At 48.0% G+C, this 21,222-nt stretch overlaps 3 protein-coding genes across 7 annotated transcripts; 2 read left to right on the top strand and 1 right to left on the bottom strand.

Annotated features, from left to right (window-relative positions):
- Positions 1-213: 213 nt before the first annotated feature.
- On the bottom strand, positions 214-5,105 carry alg11 (ALG11 alpha-1,2-mannosyltransferase). Its single transcript, XM_012816434.3, has 5 exons — positions 4,958-5,105; positions 3,612-3,833; positions 3,128-3,499; positions 2,083-2,708; positions 214-1,341 (listed from the first exon to the last, which is right to left on the bottom strand). The coding sequence occupies exons 1-5, from the start codon at positions 5,002-5,004 to the stop codon at positions 1,058-1,060; spliced, it is 1,551 nt and encodes a 516-aa protein (XP_012671888.2). The 5' UTR covers positions 5,005-5,105; the 3' UTR covers positions 214-1,057.
- Positions 5,106-5,333: 228 nt separating this feature from the next.
- cpb2 (carboxypeptidase B2 (plasma)) lies at positions 5,334-8,724 on the top strand. The gene is made up of 11 exons (XM_012816435.3): positions 5,334-5,479; positions 5,961-6,036; positions 6,288-6,412; positions 6,512-6,620; positions 6,711-6,812; positions 7,069-7,176; positions 7,279-7,389; positions 7,532-7,622; positions 7,738-7,940; positions 8,146-8,230; positions 8,404-8,724. Exons 1-11 carry the CDS (start codon positions 5,403-5,405, stop codon positions 8,589-8,591), a joined length of 1,275 nt encoding a protein of 424 aa, XP_012671889.2. The 5' UTR covers positions 5,334-5,402; the 3' UTR covers positions 8,592-8,724.
- Positions 8,725-9,359: 635 nt separating this feature from the next.
- zc3h13 (zinc finger CCCH-type containing 13) lies at positions 9,360-21,192 on the top strand. 5 transcript variants are annotated; one of them, XM_042702838.1, is made up of 21 exons: positions 9,360-9,460; positions 10,094-10,237; positions 10,404-10,513; positions 10,677-10,794; positions 11,174-11,288; positions 11,435-11,562; positions 11,832-11,867; positions 12,016-12,194; positions 12,666-12,872; positions 13,382-13,546; positions 13,887-14,263; positions 14,429-14,914; positions 15,098-15,349; positions 15,657-16,152; positions 16,271-16,380; positions 16,500-17,756; positions 18,439-19,140; positions 19,268-19,444; positions 19,640-19,840; positions 20,137-20,300; positions 20,568-21,192. In XM_042702838.1, the coding sequence occupies exons 2-21, from the start codon at positions 10,103-10,105 to the stop codon at positions 20,742-20,744; spliced, it is 5,592 nt and encodes a 1,863-aa protein (XP_042558772.1). In that variant the 5' UTR covers positions 9,360-9,460; positions 10,094-10,102; the 3' UTR covers positions 20,745-21,192. The 5 variants fall into 5 exon arrangements, with proteins under 5 accessions (XP_042558772.1, XP_031414288.1, XP_042558773.1 ...); XM_031558428.2 differs by having other exon boundaries at positions 9,363-9,540; positions 10,680-10,794; positions 11,177-11,288; XM_042702839.1 differs by having other exon boundaries at positions 9,363-9,540; positions 10,680-10,794.
- The last annotated feature ends 30 nt before the right edge of the window (positions 21,193-21,222 follow it).

Raw genomic sequence — 21,222 nt, 5'->3', positions numbered from 1 at the left:
CACTACCGACACAGAGCTTTTTAATGTTCGTAATATGTATTTTCAAGATGCCCAATAAAACACAGATGAGCACATTTTCATTTGTTTAAATATGATTTACAGGAAGAGTCTTTTTTGCAGTGGTGGCTTCACACCCACTTCTTAAGCCTGATAAAACATTCCACAGGCTGTGAAAGCAATAGAAACCCCCTTCAAAAGATGAAAGAACACTGCTATTGTGAAATAATTTATTTTGGAAATACATTCATTTAATTCATCATTTCAGAAAGCACATTCACTTTCCCAGTTGACACGTACATGAAGCCAAACTGACTTGAGCACTGATAGATAGCACTGTAACAAAAGACAGAGTTGCCATTTATCAAAAGATAGAGGAGAAACCAAACGGTAAGTTCACTAGTTCACCTAACTGAAAGGACACAGTCAGAGAGTTCAAATATCACGACCAGAGCCTGAAACAACAGATGCTTTAGGGAATGCAGTAACACAAAGTGATGCAATACAAACAGAAAACTGGGCCACCATGTTTTGTGGTTTAAGCCATCATAAAACATTGACAGGACGATAAACAAAACAATGAAGTTCAGTCTGATGTCCACATACTCGGACACACTGGCTGGCTGTACTGGACGTAACTCTGCAGCCACTCTCAGCCACTAGATGGAGCAGTCTGCCTTTTACTCTAGATACGTTTCTCTCACCCCCCAAGTAAAACTCAGTTAATTCATCTAAACCTACAAAAGTCAAGAAAACTGAACCCTAAAAGGTGTGGTGTGTAAAGTATTGGATTACACTTATAACAACATATCAGTCTGCCATCCATGTTTTATTGCCAGGATCTAGTGTGTGAGAACTCAGGGATGGAATGCTGTGGTGTGGGTGTGAGAAGCAGCAGGAGCAAGTGCTTGTCCCACTGAAGTTCTCTAATGTAGGACAGGTGGGTAGATAGCGTATGCATATCCGCATGTGAGCATGCATCCTTTCACCCATTCATGGCTGGGTCCATCCAGTCCCTCATTTGTCCAGGAATCATGTCAGTCTCTCCTCATCCGTCCTCTCAGCGTTCTAGTGTTCCCATCAGTGGTTCCATGGCCGCCAGGAAGGACGCCTCAAACTCCTGATCGGAGAAGCGGGCGACGGACTGCCGTGCCCGGCGGCGGATCTCCATGCGCTCGGACGGAGTCAGGGAGAGGATCCGTTCCATGGCGTCCGCGTAGCTGTCCTCGTCGTCTGCCATGAATCCCGTCTGCCCACCCTCGTATGGAACCACGATATCCAGCTTAGGACCGCCAGATTTGTGGGCCAGGATGACTGTGCCAGCTGCCATGCACTCCACCACACCTGGAGGGAGAGATACTAGTCAGCATCCATCTCATGGGACTACAGACACTTCATCTTATGGCTCTGTGTATAACACACACTTCATCTTATGGCTCTGTGTATAACACACACTTCATCTTATGGCTCTGTGTATAACACACACTTCATCTTATGGCTCTGTGTAAAACACACACTTCATCTTATGGCTCTGTGTAAAACACACACTTCATCTTATGGCTCTGTGTATAACACACACTTCATCTTATGGCTCTGTGTATAACACACACTTCATCTTATGGCTCTGTGTATAACACACACTTCATCTTATGGCTCTGTGTAAAACACACACTTCATCTTATGGCTCTGTGTAAAACACACACTTCATCTTATGGCTCTGTGTAAAACACACACTTCATCTTATGGCTCTGTGTAAAACACACACTTCATCTTATGGCTCTGTGTAAAACACACACCACATGGAATATTCATTCATTCATTCATTCATTCATTCATTAACCATATTGAGCTGGCTGTCAAAAAAAATGAATAGTAGTCGACTGGTAGACTTTTTTTGCACATATTTCACAATGCTATTTCAGGACTGTTTCACCAAGTTAACAGCTTGCACCTGTACAACTTCTGCCATCTACAGTCTGACCCCTAAATGTATGAGATACATATGTACAGATCCATATCAACAGTCAAGAGGATGAGTTAAGCTAAATAACTATCCCTGGAAGACAGCGAGTGCTTTCTCCTTACCGATGCCAAAGTGTTCATTCCACATGGTGTGCAGGCCGACGGTGGCCTCTGTCAGCTCTTTCTTCAGGTCGTCGAAGGGAATGTTGAGTTTGAACTCCACCCTGTCAGCCACGCCCAGCTCCTGGCACAGCCCTCGGAGCATCAGCACGCGGTCTTCATCCTCCTGGTTGCGGCACCCGCCGATCAGCACCAGCTTCACCGTCTCCCGACCCCCTGCACTCCCCCCTTTGCGGTCGAGGAGTTTCCTGAAGGCCCGGATCTGGAGCCGGTGGTCCTTCTCGGGCCGGAACTGTCCTACGGAGACTACAGAGTGGCACTTGCTGCCTTCTGCCTCCTCCTTCTGCTCCTTCTGCTCCTTTTGCTCCTTCTGCTCCTCCTCCTCCTCCTCCTCCTCCTCCAGGGGAGCGCTGAGGAAGGACTGGACGTCACAGGGTGGGTAGACCACGCTGGTGCGGTTGGGCGCCCGCCACAGCGCCAGGATGTGGCCCAGCGTCCAGGTGGAGTTGACCATGACCACGTCACTGCAGGATCCAGCCAGCCCATACAGCAGGGCAAAGGCGCAGTAGTACACCACCTTAATGGCACTCAGCAATGGGTTACTGCTGATGTAGTCTGCATTGTTAAAGCTGAGATCAAAGAAAACATCTTGTGTAAACATCATGTGTAAACATCTTGCTACATGGTAAATGGACTGCATTTATACAGCACGTTTCTACTCATAGGGCACTCAAAGCCTCGGATATCTACCCATTCACACACAGATGGCGAAGGCTACCATCTAAGGTGCCAACCTGCACATCGGGAGTGGTTTGGGGTTCAGTGTCTTGCTCAAGGACACATCCACTTGGTGAGGAGATTCCTCTACCTCCTGAACCACTACACTATGTGGTATTATGATAATTGTAGGATGCACAACGATCAATGTTACTGGATATAGGCCACAGACAAGAGTGTCTGATCCAACCAAGTGTTGAACCTATGCATAACTAGTGCTACATAGCAATACAAATGACAGTAGTGTGTATGTGCCCCATTCCTGTCTCACCGTGGGTTCCTCTCTCGCACCACCGACATCATGTCTGTGCTGATGGTGGGATAGTGCACATAGCTGCCCACCCTGCAGCCCCCCAGGTAGCGAAAGACTGGCAGGGTGAACGCATATCCCATGGAGTCGATGTAGAGGTCTGGCACAAACTCAATGAGCGCCTCCCAGGCCAGGAAGATGGAGCCCACACTCTGGCCCAGCAGCGTGAAGTGGGGGTAGAGGCTGGCCTCCACCAGCAGCCGGTGCTTGAGGAACACAAACTGAACGGGTCGAGGCAGGGCAATGTTGAAGCGCCGCCGAGCGCCGTTCAAGATCTGCTCTCCGGTCACACCTTGGTCTCCGGTGTACACCACAAACCGCACTTCTGGGTACCTGAGAAAGTATTGATAGAGATTTAGCATCGTCACAGATCACATGAACCTGGCATATTACAGAATCAGCAGGTTTAGAGTGAGTGCTTCAAGCTGCAGTCTCAGTTCCTCACCGGTTCTGCAGTGCTCTGAGGGCGCACCACAGAACCCTCTCCCCTCCACCTCCAGCATTACAGTAGGGGTGGAAGAACGCCACAGCAGGAGCTGGGTCTCGTGTCCGTCTGGACTTCCGGTTCATTTGTAGCCATGCTCGCACCCCCAGGATAAGCAGGAAGAGTGTTGTCGTTAACACCAAGCACAGGTACACGCATGGCAGTACCAACGACCATAGCAATCTGTTTGAGGGGGGGGAGAGACAGATTACACCAAGTCAGTGTCAATACAATAGAAGCATTATGTCACACGCTTACACAAGACAACCTCGCTATGAACTCACTTCATCAAGACTATCCAACAATGTTTTTGTGCACAGCTATTCATAAGTTTACGGTGTCCATCGACTTCAATTCAATCAGTTTGAACTCATTCGCGCGTCTTATGTTTGGCATAATGCCTACACCATTTCACTTTTATAATATACTGAAATATGTATACACAAAGAGTGAACTAAATCTATGGACGCAATTTAGAGAAATCTCCGCACCTGTTTAAAGCTCATAGACGGTGACATTTCTCTCCTCATCTCGAAGGCAAAGCATAATGCATATAGTATTCCATTTTTATAATATATTGCTACAATAGAAAGATGTATACACAGAGAATAAACTAAATATATGGGCACAATTTAGAGAAATATTCGTTTAAAACTACGCCCCTGCCTACAGTTCATTGGCGGCGACAGTTTGCTCCCCATCTCGAAGGGAAAGCATAACGCTTACAATGCACTTTATTAATACCACAACTGAAAGAAGTATACACAAAGAATTAACTAAATATGTGGGGGCAAATTAGAAAAAAAAAATGCCGGATAGCTTGAAGCCGACAATACAAAGCTAGACAAAAGCTTACAGCGAACTAGGAAAGCATGCCGGATACGTTTTGTTTAGCGAGCAAAGTAAGATAATGTTTTAACGTTAGATCTTGTTCAATCTTTCATAGCTAAACGGGTCAACATGCAACAAATGATGTTGTCCCAGCTGACACCCAGCCTCAGCTGACGCAGGCATTCTGCAAATTCATTCTGCAACGATTTCCGGTTAAAATCGTCGCTAGGTTGAACTTAACTTACACCAGTGTTGCAAACAAGTGTCTACATTCCCATTCATTTTCTGGCAAAGGATTACATTAACTCGGTTTGCGAGCCAGCTAGCCAGCTTACTCCGACAGGGATGGCGTGCAATATTAACAATATTAAGCTTACTCATACAAGTTAACTATCACCGTATTTGTGCCTGGGGTTTCCGTGACTGTCTGTGTGTCCTACTACTGTCAATGATTAATATAACCATACACTCCTTACCTGATTAAATCACAGAGACAGAGACTCAAATGATCGTGGCCTGACATTTTGTTGACAACACATTATCCACGACCCGGTAGTAGGTTGATTTGGGTGATCCATGAGCTGACGTCGTTTTACTTCAAACGAGTCAATACTTCCCATACTGCCACCTATCGACGTGGGTGTGTCATCTGATAACCTTCAGAAGGCTTTTCTCTTGTGATGAGAAAAGTAATTTATAAGAAAATAGCCTTATATTCTGGGACTGCACAATAAACATCAAATTCTTACTCTAGAAATAGACCAGATATAATAATAGAGTTGAACAGAACGCAGAATCTGTTTTATTAAAAGTTCGACCAGGGAACAAACAACTACAAAATCAATACTGCTCTATTGCCCTCTCCCCTCCTCCCTGATGAATCCGTTTTGCAAACGTATTTTTCTTTAGAAGCAGACGAAAATGAAGCTCCAGCTATTAATAGTTTTTGTGTTAAGCTTAGATAAATTTCCTGAAAAATGTCACAGCACCACTGAAAGGTAAGTTGTTTTATAGGCCTACCTTACCAAAAATGTTATCTATTCAGTACCCTTTGTGTAATGCTTAACCTGTATTGCTTCAATCAACTATCCAAAATGTGTGGCCCAGTTGCCTAATAATTTTACATTTATCCATTTAGCTGACCCTTTTAACAAAACTAACCTACACAACTGATATACTCTTTCATCAACATATGGGCTCCGAGAGTATCAGATCCACATCTGTAGAGTAAATAGCACCTTGCTCTACCAGTTGATCAAACGGAATATATTAGTCATTGGTTTGTTGGTAGACATACAAGCGTGATTTATGTCTACTATCAATGAATGCCATCAGTGATTACCACCACTTTTATAATCATCATTTTGTTAAATATATTATACTTCAATATGAAAATGTTACTCTTAATGTATTGTAGATAAATGAATAAGAAGTTAATTCCTATTCGTTCTTCTGATATTTACGTGATGTGTTGAACAGTGGTAAGGTTCTCTCCATCACTGCATCAACACCAGAGCGGGTGGACATCCTCAGAAATATATCCTCTCAATTTGAGGTATGGCCAGACCTTGCCTGAAGGAAAACACTCACTGGGATAGCAGATTTCACATACACTAAATATGTATATTTGATGTGAATATTGTATATATACAATATACAGTATAATACAAACATCAGTTGTACTATAAATGCAAATGTTTCTGATATTTATTTTAAATGCATACATAAAATGTTTTGTAAACTTCCATGATAATAAGACGATCCTCAGCAGGTTAAAGATACGTGAGTTTATCTGTATGTCCTCAGACAGTACTATGGCAGCCAGCCTCTCCGTTCCACATCATGGCAAACTCAGAGGTTCATCTATATGTCCCTCGAGAGAGTGTCCTTACTGTAACAGAACTGCTTGAAAGCAACCAATTAACCCACAGGTAAGACAGTGGCAGAATATAGGTTGTTAGTATGACTACCACTCTTTTGCAATGGGTTATCTTTTTCAATGCCTCAACCTCCATGTTGTGTATTTATAGCCTTATGGTGGAAAACACGGAGGAGCTTATTGAGATTCAGACCAGAAATGACTCCTCAGACCCAAGAACAAGTGTGGCATACTATGAAAGATACCACTCCTTGGAGGACGTGAGAGTTCTTGTTATGTTTCAGTAACTCAGCGTTAGAACCTCAGAGGTGTCACTGAGTTTTGATTGGGGCTTTTTTTTTTATTGGCAGATTTACTTCTGGATCAACAAGACAACAACTGACTATGCAAACATCGTGAGGTTGCTTCTCATTGGATCATCGTTTGAAAAACGTCCACTTTATGTCCTGAAGGTGAGAACTTGAGAGGAACTTCAAGGCACATTGTTTTACTTGAAACCAAATTAAAGCAGTATTGAATATTACTGAGAATGAGGTGTATATACAGTATATATATATATATGTATATGGAAATATATCCTCTCAATTTATATGTATATATATATAGTCCACTTTTATGGAGCGTACTTTCATGTTTCATGGGTCATTGTGGGTCTATTGTGGAATGTTCATATTTGTCATAATATTTTCTGTATGTCTATAATGCTAGCTATCTGGCAAAGCAAGTAACACACCAAAGAAAGCAATATGGATAGACTGTGGGATCCATGCCAGGGAGTGGATCTCTCCAGCTTTTTGCCTGTGGTTTGTGGACCATGTTAGTATTCTTTTCCTTGATAACTCCCAATAATAATATGGTAACTATACAGGATAAGTCTGATTTGTGTTAATATTCATTTCAACTTCTTCCTGGTACCAGTGCATCAAATATTACAATGAAAGCCGTGACGTCACGGAAATGATGGACTCCATGGACATCTATGTTCTGCCAGTGTTGAATCCAGATGGCTATCGATACACTTGGACCACAGTAAGTCATAACACAGACAAGTCATAACACTCTCCTCTGGAACTCAAAGCCGTGTGTGGCTTTGTTTAACTTGCAGTTACTATAGACGTAAAAAAAAAAAATGTGTTGTCTCTTTAAGTTGCCTCTTTATACTTCACACTAGAAACGTATGTGGAGAAAGAACCGGTCCATACACTCAAACAGTGGCTGTGTTGGAGTTGATTTAAACAGAAATTTTGATGCAAATTGGTGCAGTAAGTTGAACAGCATTCTTCTTTTCCAATATTAACATAATGTAAGTCAGGTGGCTTAACTTTTGTTTCTGTGTTCATTTAAAGAACTATTCTTTACTCTTCTTGTCTTAAACAGCATCAGGGGCAAGCAGCAACCCCTGTGATGACACCTACTGTGGCCAATACCCAGAGTCAGAGCCAGAGGCTCAAGCTGTGGCCAACTTCCTGCGCAGCCACAAGAACACAGTGCAACTCTACTTCTCCATCCACTCCTACTCACAGATGCTGCTCTTCCCCTACTCCTGCACACATGAGCAGGCCCGCAACCACGACGAGCTAGTCCGTGTCTGCCCAACATTCCTATCATTAAAACTTGTTGTTTTTTTAAAGCACAACATTTCAAAGCACATGATTTGTTTGTTGACACTACATTCTACATGTTGATTAATTGAGTGCTGGTAAAACTGTTCAAACTGAATTTAAGTGGAAAGATTTCAATTTGTTATGCAGAGATTGTTAAGAATGTCCTTGTATGCTCATTTAGTATGAATTGGTACGGGATGCAGCTGCAGACATCAAGAGGTATTACCAGAACAACTACAAATATGGCCCTGGATCAAAAACTATATGTAAGTCATTTCCACTCAATTCTTCCATTGGAAGAAGTGACATCCTTCCTCTACTTTTCAGTTATTCCTTGAATACAATGATGCAATCTGTCTGCCGTCAATGATTTGATGGCTTTGTGTCCACAATTATCAGTTTGACTATTCTGAACATAACGGTCCATGTCACTTCATAGATCTAGCTCCAGGAGGCTCGGATGACTGGGCCTACAACCTTGGGATCGACTACTCTTTCACTTTTGAACTACAGGACCGCGGCCATTATGGATTCCTCCTGCCCCCGAGACTCATTGCCAAAGCATGTAAAGAAGGGCTCATGGCAGTAAAGAGCATTTCTCTCAAAGTTATCCGCAAACCACAATGAGTTTATGTTCACAGAGATGTACGACCTTGCTACAGTCATTTATTCATTTATGTGATATTCAGTTTCATGTAAAATGTGTGTGCATGTGTTTATATTCATCTCCAAATAAATCAATAAATGTACCATAAAATCATCTAGCCTTTGAGTTCATGCATTTGTGGTTTAAAATCTTCACCCACTGTCATTTGTCCATCTTTGCAACCATAGTTTACATGTGTGTATATTAATGCATGGTCATTAAATATAAATAATTATCTTGGATTCCACAGGATGTTGGGCTGTCACAGCCATTGGAATACAAAGATCTTTACATACATACACAAGTTTATTATCCCTTTACCTTCTACCCTTTACTGGCTATACTAGCCCCTTTCACAGACTTAATGTCCTATATTATCTTATTATACTCTTATTCTCTTTGCACTATCCACACAAGCACAAGAACACTATGTATTTGCACTATCCACGCAAGCATCACAAGAACACTTTCCTCCTGGGCATCTACACTGTCACTCACAATCATGCACATTGCACCATAGGGTCAGACCCATTGTTGTATCTGTTACCACCCCACTCCCTTTGAACATGTTCTCCCTATGTGTATGCGATTTGTGTATGTGTGTCTGTGAGTTGTGTAAATTCTATAAACTACTGGATGTCCTACATTTTCCTCGGGATTAATAAAGTATCCATCTATTCTCACAGTTTTCCTCAACCGACACCTCCAGTTTCCCATGGTGCATTTCGGAAACTAATCTAGCTAGCCACAAAACATACGTATTTCTATGGCCTGAAAGTTAGCAGGCAAGTGCTTAGCACCCTATCGCTAACATCATGAAGGCGGGTCGGGTAACCCCGGTGATTAAAAGGCAAGATTTTAACTTGTAATTATAGAAGAGAGCTCTCCATAGTCTGTGAAACTGGACACGACGCCTGATTAATAATTTGGGTAAGAACATGGTGTAAATACAACCATGGAAAAATAGCGACGATAGCCATGCAGTCCTTCTGCAAGCATAGCTAACAAACAGTTACCTGCCTGTATCTTTTCCAGACAAGGCTCTCCGCGCCAAAATAATTGTCGGGTTGCACGCAGACGATGAGAGATTATTTCAAATGTTGTGCTGATAAATTGCCACTGTGAAAATTATATATGTTGAGAAAATCTGTCGACCAGCTTGGTTACGGATCTATCCAGTGCCATGCGTAGCTAACTAGCCACAGCTAACTAGCCCTTGCTACCGTAACATTGTTCTGCTTCACGTATGTGCTGCGGCGTCATTGTTTTGCTAACTAATGCCAGCTAACTAGCCTGCTCATATACTAATCTTATACGGACGCAACAGATTTCTGTTTGCAGAAGTCCGTTGAAAGCGCTTGAGTGTTCAGGCATTAGTTCACCATTCATTCCTCTGTGAATATGCCTTCGTGGTTTGCCTGCCTGGATGGCAGATTATGTTAACTGGTGGTGATGCACACTTATGCTTAACCTGTATTCTTAGCCCTGCAGAATGTCCAAGATCAGGCGGAAGGTAACAGTGGAGAATTCGAAGACCATATCTGACAGCAGTACTAGCACCACACCCTCTCGAAGGCCAAGCGTTTTTGAGAGACTCGGCCCCAGCACAGGAGGGAATGCCGCTGAGGTGAGGCACCTTGTAAACAGATGTCCGTCAAGGAATACACGTCCTTTCTTGTGTCTGCCAGTTAATGTGTTGATGGTAGCCCAGTAAGGCCTCATTGACCAACTCCCAATAAACAACATAACAAGCCATTCTTCTGTGGCGTTCTTAAAATCTTGATTTCTTTCAGACACACTGCAGAAATTGGTTAAAGACTGGGAACTGCAGTTACGGCAATACTTGTCGCTATACACATGGAACTCAGCCACGGGGCAAAGGCTTTTCTGGAACGTTTAGCAGGTAAGTCTGTCACACTAACACAGTCCTGCACACATCGCGATCTGTCCTCTGATCTTCATACTTAAGGTTACAGATGTGGTTGTGTCACTGAATTGTCTGGACGGATACCATTTGTTATATGGTGCCGGTTCTACCATCTAATCATTGTCTTTGTCTGTAAAAGCAGGTCAGCAGAGAGGCCCACAGGGGATCTCAGGGAGAGGATGAAGAATAAGAGACAGGATGTTGAAGCAGATGCCCAGAAAAGAGACCCAGAAGAGCCTACATCACCCACAACCAGAGTAGGCACATTACCTGTATATCCCATGAGCACAAACACCACCTCTTTCATCACCACTGTTTCAGCACTATGATGTTGAAACACCAGTGTGACTATATGATGGACAGATTACCGTACCTCAGAACGTGCATATCATTCTCTAACTACTGTGGAACAATGCAAGGCTTACAGTATCAACGTGCAAACTTAAATAGCCCACATCAATCACAACCACTGTAAGAACAGTGGTTAAATGTGACATATGATGCCTGATTTGCTTCTATTTGTTTTGCTGGACTTTCTAATAGTAATGAAATGCTTTCGAAGCTAGCCATGTCTTGGATGTCTGTTGATGTCTAAGTGTGTGGATCTTGATATCGATGTGTGTATGCTTGTGGCAGAAGCAGCGCGACTCATCTCGGGGAAGGCACCGGGAGAAAGAAGACATAAAGATTACCAAGGAGAGAACTCCAGCGAGTGAGGAAGAACCAGCAGAGTGGGAGGGAACCCGTGAAGGTGAGCTGGAGCAGAGAGGGATTCTGTAGCTTTACCATCATGCTCATTCCTGTCCATTAATCAGTTGTTGAGTAGTGTCTAAAAGTCTCTGTTTTCTCATGCTAGTCTATGTATCACACATGGTTGCTAATCTGATCATCTTGCAGACTCTGATAACGGTGACTACGACTACGAGTTGTCTTTGGAAATGAAGAGACAGAAGATTCAGCGCGAGCTGATGAAGCTCGAACAGGAGAACATGGACAAGAGAGAAGAGATCATCATCAAGAAGGAGGTACTGCTTCCAAGAGCACTGCAGTCTGCTATTGTTGTGCAGTGGATGATGCATTTGGTACTGATGGTGGTGGTGGGGGGGGGGGGGGAAGCAAGGAGCACTTACTTGCTTTGTACACTTTCATAACCTTTACAACAGCCAAGGAGGGTATTCTCTGAGTTAAGAGATTTGTGACTCAAACTACCACAGCTTAAAGGGAAAAAGCAACATTCATATTTCAAGTCGTACTGTAAACTGCTTATAGACGAAGTATAATCTCTTCTCAACAGGAACCGACCTCCAAGAATAGGACCAGCATGTCCAAGGTAAGAGTGGAGAACTGCATAGCTCTTTACCACCCTCATGAGGGTGTTTGCCAAGTGTCTTTTTCTAGCATCACATCCATTGCGTGTGTGTGTGTGTGTGTGTGTGTGTGTGCCTCACAAGTCTGATGAGGCTGTTTTTTGTCTTCAGGCTTCCCCTGAACGTGGAAGCTCCAAAGGGTCCCCCTCGTCCCGCAAGTCTAGCGGCTCGCCCAAATACAAGGCATCAGGGAAGAGCGCGGGCTCTGTGAAGAAGGAGAAGTCGTCTTCCTCCTCTGTGATCTCCTCTCCGCTGTCTGACCAGGCCCGCACAGAGGAGTCCGAGGGTCGGTGAGTGTTGGGCCTGGGCCTGGATGAGAATGCTGCACTACCTAATCGTACCTCACTTTTCACTTCTGATGGAGAAGTAAACCTATTGTAGCAGACTTCTCCATGTAGACTGTTAGCCCTAACCTCTCGTTCTGGACTTTAAACAGCACTAGCCCACTGAACTCGGTGTCCTCGATTTTAAATACATATTTATTAACATTTGACATATGGCCAATAATTCACACCTGTTTAGTTTGAGTTAAGAGTGAACATAGTTGTAGCAACGTACCAGTGATGGTCTTTGGCTCAGAGATGTTTTGGAGACCTGCGTCTATTTGACTGATTACAACATTCTACCCAGTGATTTATTAGAGGCGGGCTGCTGTTGGACGTTTTACAGTCATTAATCTTCCCCGGAGTCGTCAAAGCCAGAATATGTGCCAAGTTGGAGACTAATCTTTAGATGATGTCATTTTTGGGTTCTCTGCTCAGGTTCTCTAAAGGAAGTCACGGGAAAAAGAAAGGGCCCCGTACCCCCAGCCCCCCTCCTCCTGCTCCTGCTCCTGTGGAGACCCACGTGGTGGGGAAGAAGCACAAAGGCAAACACAAGAACAAGGAGAAGTCTGAGGACCGGGCCAAGGAGGGCAAGGATAGAGGCCGTGACGTCGATAAGCACAAGGAAAAGAAAGAGAAACGCAGGTCAGAGACTTCACTTTCTCACTGTTCCTCCTTTTTCCACGCTTCTTCCGTGTGTGTGTTTACATTTGACATTTAAATGGCTAACCAGACATGACTAACATATCTGTCTATCCACAAGCTTTTCGACCTGTTCCACTCTCTGTTCCTCACGAGACAAGACACAGAGTTTCAGTTTAATAGGTGCTAGATTAAAGTCTGTTCTGAGCCACATTCACAATCATTGTCGCCATTGGAAACTGCCTGCCAGCATGATTTCTTGTCCTGAAGTGGTTTTCATCACACCAAATGTCCTGATCCTCAGGGCAGGAATAGTTTGACTGGTTTGTTTCTGTTGTCTGATAAGAGGTCAGTTACAGAGGGTATCAAAAGAGCATGTGCATTCCCTTCTCAGCCCTTTCAGTGGTCTGCAGATACAGAGCCATTTATTTGGTAATGAGATGCACTAGTGGAAAAGACTGCCTGGTGTCTATGGTGACTGTTAAAGTGCAAGGTGTGTGATCTCTGTTCAGGGACCGGTCGGAGAGCTCCCACAAGGCCAAGAGGTCAGTGACCTCCGAGGAGCGCTCCGGAAGTGTCTCCTCCCCCTCCAGAGATCTGTCACCTCTCGGCCGAAGGAAGTCCTCTTCACCCAAGTTGTCTTCCCAGAAGCCCCCTGCGTCTGCGTCCCCACACCGGTGAGCAACAGCCAAACGCCACGCACACGTACTGATACCTGAGATCTCTCTCTGCCTCTGAGATCTCTGAGGTGCTTCATTAACTACACCCACATGTACTGATACATGAGATCTCTCTCTCTCTCTCGCTCTCTCTCTCGCTCTCTCTCTCTCTCTCTCTCTCTCTCTCTCTCTGCCTCGGAGATCTCTGAGGTGCTTCATTACTTATTTGTATCTTTTTCACCTGATTGAATCTTTTAACACGAAGGAGCTAGCAAAATGAGAGCCTGCAATAGTGAAAGTCTATGCGTTCTCTTCTATTGTCTTTTCACACGTCTGTGTGTGTGTGTGTGTCTTGCAGGTCTCGTGCGTCACCCGTCCGTCAGCAGCACAGCCCCTCCCCCTCAGCCCCCCGCCACCACTCCCCCTCCTCCCACTCGGGCTCCCGCTCCTCCGCCCAGAGACACACGCCCTCCCCCCGCCGACGCGGCCGCAGCCCTCCGTCCCCCTCCTACCTGAGGAGCGAGCCCGGTCCCCCGGCCTCCTCCTCCTCTCCTCCCCCCGCCTCCTCTACTCTGAGGCACTCGCGCTCGCCCCCGACCCCCCGCGGCCCCTCCCCTCCGGCCCAGCGCCGCGGGAGCCCCAGCCGACGGCACTCCGCGGGCCGAGAGAAAGGGGGGCGCGCTGAACGAGAGAGGAGCCCCCCTACGCAGGAGAAACGCCAGGAACGCAGAGATGGTGTGTTACCAGCAGACTCACTTACTTACTTACACACACACACACACTGATGTACTTTCTCAAATGTGCACATACACTGAAAAAACTTGTTTGCATGCACACTCTAAATATGAATTGTCATGAGACTGATAGAAATGTGTTCTTCATGAATGGAAATTCTGCCAGAGAGTCGAGGTAGGCGTGAGAAGGAGGGTGGCCGTGATGAGCGGGACTACGAGCCAGAGCAGAGCAGCCTGCGAGACACACGAGACGATCGAGAGTCCAGGGACAGCCGCGATCGGCGCGACGGCAGGGACCGCCGGGACGCCAGGGACGAGCGGCCGCACCGGCAGGACGGGAAGGAGGCCCGCGCCGACACCAGGAGCGACGCACGCTCAACGCGAGATGCCCCCGAGCACAGGGAGAGGGAGCGTGAGCGGGAGAGAGAAAGGGAGCGAGATCGCGAGAGGGAGCGTCCCGAGACCCACAGGAAGGAGGACGCCGCCGCCCCAGAGGATCGTGGGAGTTATGGGAAGGGCCACAGCCGGGAGGAGGGAAGAGGTGAAGCGCGGGCGGAGGCCAGGACTGAGGCCAGACCTGAGGCCAGGACAGACACCCGCGCTGAGAGAGTGGGCCGAGGCAGGGGCCGTGGAGCCGAGCCGGCAGAGAAAGGTGTGGAACCCAGCACATATCCATGGAGTTGTAGTATGAATAGTCTGTGTGTAAAGCCAACCTTCTGTAAAACTTAACCTGTTAAACTTAAAAGCAAAGCACCTTTCTGATGTTGAGTGTTAATCTTGTAGTGTTCATTGTTACTGACCGTGACCCTCATGCGTGTCTGTATTTGGTGTGCAGGTGCGTCTCGAGGTTCGCGAACATCACCAGGCGAGCGTGGCCATGACTGGGAGTCTCGGAGCGGTGTCCGTGAGCGGAGTGTGGAGAGGGGCTCAGAGCGCGGAAGCGACAGCAGAGCCACCGAACGAGGAAACGAGCGCACCACCGATCGCTATGGCAACGAGCGGCCGAGAGGAGAGCAGGCCCGAGACTCATCCTATGACCGCAGGAGTGGCCATGGGGAGCGGGAGCGCAGGGACAACCGGGAAAGAGGTGAGGCCTCAATCAGCCTACCAACAGTACAACTAGCAACCAGTACAAGTGAGTCAGTTTGCTTACCTCTTTAAATGCCTTTGTGCCCGAGTTGGCTGCTACATTTATTGTCGAAAGGTCCAGTCTGCATTTGGCATAGGTTAGGCCTGTGAACACTGTCCTACCTTAATCTGGATTTGATTTGAATGTTAAGCAGGTTTAAATCGTTTTTCATACCTCCAAGTGTAATCATCTGAAAAGTGAATGAACAGTCGGTCCATGTTCTGAATGTTTTGCCTTTGTCTTTGTCTGCGTTTGTGTGATCCAGAGGCAAGAGCGCCCTCTCCTGGTCGCCACCAGAGCCGCGCAGAGGAGCCGGAGCGTGACGAGCGGAGGGATGAGCGCAGGGCGGAGAGAGGGGACGAACGCCGAGATGAGCGAACCCGGGAGAGAGAAAGAGAGAGAGATCGTGAGAGGGAGAGGGAGAAGGAGAAAGAGAAAGAGAAGGAGAAAGAAAAAGAGCGAGAAGCAGAACGCGAAAGGGAGCGGGTCAGAGAGCGCGAGCGTGAGCGGGAGAGGGAAGAACGAGAGCGGGAGAGGGAGAGGGAGCGGGAGAGGGAAGAAAGGGAGCGGGAGAGGGAAGAAAGGGAGCGGGAGAGAGAGCGAGAGAGGAAGGAAAGGGAACGGGAGAGGGAGCAGAGGGAGCGGGAGCGACAGCGAGAATGGGAAGAGAGGGAGAAGGGAAGAGAGGAGCGAAGGGAGAGGAGAGATGAGGTGAGAGACGACCGCCCAGTTCGAGATGCTCACGAGGAGCGCAAGACCAGGTATATAAAAACTATGGTGCAACACTAATAAACATGACGTTAAAATGTATTAATACTTGACTGCTTATGAAATCTGTTCCATAACTTGTGTTTTCTTCTTTCTTGTCTGTTGTTGTAGCAGGAAGAGGCACAGAGTGGAGAACAGCCAAAGCCCTCGCTCCTCTCCTAAACGCGTACGAGAGGCCAGCCCTGCTGATAGCGACGGCTATAATAGCACTGAGGAAAAACGTATGTGTCTTTATGTCAGTCTGCATGAGCGAGCTTCATAACTGCGCAGAATTGAAGTCTTGAGAAATTGAAAACATAATTTATACATAACTGCTTTTGCCAATAATGCTTGTGTGCAGGTGAGAAGCACCGGCTCTTGAGTCAGGTGGTCCGTCCTCAGGACCCTCCCCGCTCTCCTCCACGCACCCCTGCTGAGGAAAAGCCCTCCCGCTGGAAGGAGGAGGATCGCCGTGGCGATAAGAAGGACGTGCGTGGACGGGGTCACGAAGAGGCACGTGGAGGTGCAGCTGACCGGCGTAACGAGCAGGAGGGCGCGACAGCTGTGCCAGACACCAGGAGGGGCAAGGAGCGCGAGGCCAGCCCCCCTGCCATCGCCCCCGCACCAGAGGAGGCCAAGGAGGCCAAGGAGGGCAGGAGGGACAGGGAGCCGCCCGCTGTTCACGAGGAGGGCAAGAAGAAGACCAAAGCCCAGAAGAAGGGCCTGAAGAAGAGCAGGCGGGAGGAGGAGAGAGCCGGGGGAGTTGCTGGACGTGAGGAGCGTTTAACCCTCGAACCCGTCGCTAGCATTCCCCCTCCAGAAACCCCACCGCCCCTCCTCTCCCCCAGGAAGATGCCCAAGAAGAAAGCCCTGGACAAGAAACGCAAGCGCTCCTCCAAGGACTCTGAGGGGTCAGAGGAGGAGCCTGGAGCTGTGCACCACCCCCTTAGCAAGAGGAGGCGTGGCCCACGCACACCCCCACCAATCAACAAAGAGGACCTGCTTTCCCAGAGGGTTCTAGCAGCTAGCCAGCGCTCGCCTCTCCCCTTGCCTCTCAGCGACTGGTCCGACGAGGACGTGCCCGACCGCAGCGAGGTCCCGGCCCCAGCTCCCCCGCCCGTCCCAGAGCCCAGGACCCTACTGCCCACGGAGCCACTCCCCACCCGACGGCTCGGAAGGGGCAGGACGGACCCTCCCATTGCCCCTCTCCTCCCCGATCCCCCCATGCTGTTGCCCACGCCTGCCCTGCTGCCCCTGCTGCCCCAGCACCTGCTGCGTAAGCCCCTCCTGCCAACAGCCCCACTGGAGCAGCATCCCCCGCCACGCGGCGGCAGCATGGGCCTCCTGGGCAACCCCACAGGACGCCCGGCCCGCCCTGCCCGCCTGCGCTCACCCTCCAACGACGCCCATCGTGATGAGAACCCCCTGGCTCCCAGGGCTCGCCGGGGACGCCAACCAGGGGGCAACGCTGCCCGAGACCGTGAGCGCGAGAGAGAAAGAGAGCGTGAGAGGGAGCGCGACCGGGAGAGGGTAGCCGCCATCGAGCCGGTGGGGGCTGAGCGGAAGTCACGCATCGACCAGCTGAGGAGAGGAGAGCCTAGTCGCAGCACATCTTCAGGTAGGACCAGCACAACATCTACACACATATACCACTCAGACCAGCACAACATCTCCATACACACATATACCACTTAGACCAGCACAACATCTACACAAATATACCACTCAGACCAGCACAACATCTACACACACACACACACACACACACACACAAATATACCACTCAGACCAGCACAACATCTACACACATATACCACTCAGACAGCACAACATCTCCATACACACATATACCACTCAGACCAACACAACATCTACACAAATATACCACTCAGACCAGCACAACATCTACACACACACACACACACACACACACAAATATACCACTCAGACCAGCACAACATCTACACACATATACCACTCAGACCAGCACAACACAAATATACCACTCAGACCAGCACAACATCTATATATACACACACATACCACTCAGACCAGCACAACATCTACACACACACATACACACATATACCACTCAGACCAGCACAACATCTACACACATATACCACTCAGACCAGCACAACATCTACACAAATATACCAACATCTACACAAATATACTCAGACTTAGTGCCACAGTGAAGACTAGCACAACATCTACACAAATATACCAACATCTACACAAATATACCACTCAGACTAATTTTGAAAGCTTTTCTTCTCTCCCTTCTCTTCCTTCTCCAGATCGCCAGGACTCCCGAAGCCACAGTTCCCGGCGAAGCTCCCCAGAGTCGGAGCGTCAGGCACGTTCTCGTGCAGGCTCCTACGACAGCCGGGAACGTGAGCGAGAACGCGAGCGGGACGTCTTTGACCGTGACCGCAAGGACCCTCGGCAGCCGCCGGGCCCGATCCTTGGCCTTGGGCCAGCCGGGGTCCCCCCGCAGCAGAGAGACTGGGAGCAGGAGCCACAGAGGGACTGGGGGCCCAGAGGCGGGCCCAGAGAGCCCCTGCTGCCACACCGGGGGGCCAACCGTGAGCCCATCCGAGAGCGGGAGCGAGACCCGAGGGAGCCGCGGGAACGTGAGCGGCTGCTGCCGGAAGGACTCCTGTCAGGCGCCGTGCACGAGAGGCTGGAGCGCGAGCGAGAGAGGGAGCGGGCGGAGAGAGAGCGCGAGCATCGCGAGCGGGAGCGGGAATGGGAGCGAGAGAGGGAGCGAGAACGGGAGCGTGGAGAGAGGGAGAGGCTGCTCCCCTTCGACCCCATGTCCCACGGCGAGCCCAAGGCCAGAGGTGATGGGCGCATTGAGCGTGGAGACTTTGATCCCCTGCTGCCGCGGGAGCCCGCCGCTATAGCTCCTGACAAGCCAGCAGACAGCGTGCACGTCAACTCCATGAAAATAATTAAAAGCGAGCCTGGTGTAGATGAGAAGGGCGATAGCCTAGATGGTAAGCACTACACAACAATACAATACAATAACATTTAGACTTAAAAAATAACAGCTGTTCAGTCTTGTTTCTAAGAGTTGAATTACATAGCCCATGCTTATCATCTGTCCATTTTTCTTTCCAAAAGCAAAAAGTGTCTATCTGACCATGTTTTCACACGAGGACGAAGTGAAGGGAGAAGACGCCCAGTCTATGGTTTCCGGCGGTGAAGAGTATGAGCCAATCAGTGATGATGAACTGGATGAGATTCTAGCAGACAGCGCTCAGAAGAGAGAGGACCAGCAGGATGATGAGAGAGTCCCAGGTACGTCCATGACCCTTCTCGTAGGAGGTTGGAAGCTCACACACAAGCATGGCTGGAGCTACATCTAGGACTTTTCCTTGAGTGGTAGACAGCATTTGTTCATGTCATTTGTGTATAGAAAACTCTGGGATAGATTGTTAGGGCTTACAGGACCACATCTCATGCATGGATGTGCACGCTTTGGGTCGTCCTCAGGTCCTCTGGATGTGATTGATGTGGACTGGTCCAGCCTGATGCCCAAACAGAAGCAGGAGCCGCGGGCTCCAGGGGCAGCGCTGCTCAGGTTCACCCCGGGGGCTGTGCTGCTCAGGGCGGGCGTCTCCCGCCGGCTGGCTGGGCCTCAGCTCCTCGCGCGCGTCAAAGAAGTCTGTAAAGGGGAGCTGGACGACCCTAAAGGTGAGCTGATGGAAGGGTGCTGGTTAGAGCAAATTGTTTTCAAAAGACTTCCCGAAGAGCAAGTTTTTTTTGTGTCATGGACTTATAGTTATTTATTACATTGCTCTTGATTTGTAGACCCTTCATCGTAATACATCTGAATCGTCCAAATAAAAATGACTATGCAAAAAAAATGTCCCTTCAAACTAAATGTGTATTACGGCATTCAGTGTTTAACCTGAAAAGTGTGTGTGAGGGGGGGATTGCAGCTCTCCTCAGTGATGCTGACCGCTCCTTTCTTCTGGGTCTGTATGTAGATGCTGACAGGCTGTTTGAGCATGACCTGGGCGCTATCAACATGGCGGCTCTGAACAGGCGTGTGGAGAGGGCCGCTCTTCTGCGCAACCTGGGCTCCAGCTGCAAAGCCCTCAGCGCCCGGCGGGACATTGCCATCCGTAAGCAGCTGCTCAAGAACGACAAGGTGTGCAACAACCCCCACATTTATACCGCTCTGGTAGTGTAAAGCCTACCCACTTAAGAATCAGCGGCATACATTTATTTTCATGGAGTTAAGAGGCTGTTGCCAGATACATTTGTAAAAGAAACATGCTAAAGGAGGTTGTTAGTGAATATATCTGGAAAGACTTAAAGGAGCCCAAAATAATACTGTTTGCTTTCTGAACCCACGCTAACGCTGGCTGGACCTGATCATGTGTTAATCCAAATGCATGTGTTAATCCCTCTCCAGGGCACCACCAAGCAGATGTACACCGGGGCCCCAGTGGGAGACAGCGAGCTGCTGCAGCTCAGCGTGCGGCTCTTTAAGAAGACCATGGCGTCCAACCAGACATCTGATCTGGAGCGTCCTCAGCCTGGGACGTCTAGTGCCCCAGCTGCCCCTCCTGCTGAGGTGTGTGTCTCCTAAGAGGAGAGGGCTGCAGGGAAGGGGGCCATGAGTGAGTAACAGCATGACCCTGGCTTACACTCATCCTCTCAGCCTATCTGTAACCCATCCACTAGCCTCTGTGCAAAACTCATTCACTGAAACTGTTGTTAAGTCAGTGCTTGTGTGGAGGATTGACACCAAGTCCACCATAGAGACTGCTGGAGTTGCAAGCCTATGGATGGATGAGATGCTAAGTGGATGGATTTGTTTAAGGCCACAATTGGTGAACTCAATAAAACTGTGGGGATAATGGCCACAGAAGAGAATAACCGTTTTGATGGAATTGGATTTTTTTAGTGAAGTCTTTTTTTTGTTTTGTTTTTTAAAGGGGAAAAAAACCAGTGTCTGTTCTTTATAACACATTTTATTGTTCATTCATTTCATGCATTGGTGAGTAGAACTGTGCATTAAAATGGTTAAATCTTCATTTGTACTGAGTCTTATGTTTACTTTTGTC

Source organism: Clupea harengus, chromosome 21 (assembly GCF_900700415.2).
Source record: "Clupea harengus chromosome 21, Ch_v2.0.2, whole genome shotgun sequence".
NCBI lineage: Eukaryota > Metazoa > Chordata > Actinopteri > Clupeiformes > Clupeidae > Clupea > Clupea harengus.
The sequence above is the reverse complement of the archived record's forward strand: the minus strand, read 5'-3'. Positions and strand labels throughout refer to the sequence as shown.

Bases quoted from the DNA above. Each gene is read 5' to 3' on its own strand.
- cpb2 (XM_012816435.3), top strand. From the start codon at position 5,403: ATGAAGCTCCAGCTATTAATAGTTTTTGTGTTAAGCTTAGATAAATTT. The intron at 5,480-5,960 runs GTAAGTTGTTTT...TGTGTTGAACAG, and splicing joins TGTCACAGCACCACTGAAAG to TGGTAAGGTTCTCTCCATCA. The intron at 6,037-6,287 runs GTATGGCCAGAC...GTATGTCCTCAG, and splicing joins ATATATCCTCTCAATTTGAG to ACAGTACTATGGCAGCCAGC.
- zc3h13 (XM_042702838.1), top strand. From the start codon at position 10,103: ATGTCCAAGATCAGGCGGAAGGTAACAGTGGAGAATTCGAAGACCATA. The intron at 16,153-16,270 runs GTATATAAAAAC...CTGTTGTTGTAG, and splicing joins CACGAGGAGCGCAAGACCAG to CAGGAAGAGGCACAGAGTGG. The intron at 19,841-20,136 runs GTGAGCTGATGG...GTCTGTATGTAG, and splicing joins GGAGCTGGACGACCCTAAAG to ATGCTGACAGGCTGTTTGAG.
- alg11 (XM_012816434.3), bottom strand. From the start codon at position 5,004: ATGTCAGGCCACGATCATTTGAGTCTCTGTCTCTGTGATTTAATCAG. The intron at 3,834-4,957 runs GTAAGGAGTGTA...CCCCTCAAACAG, and splicing joins TGTCTCTGTGATTTAATCAG to ATTGCTATGGTCGTTGGTAC. The intron at 1,342-2,082 runs GTAAGGAGAAAG...CTCTCCCTCCAG, and splicing joins GAATGAACACTTTGGCATCG to GTGTGGTGGAGTGCATGGCA.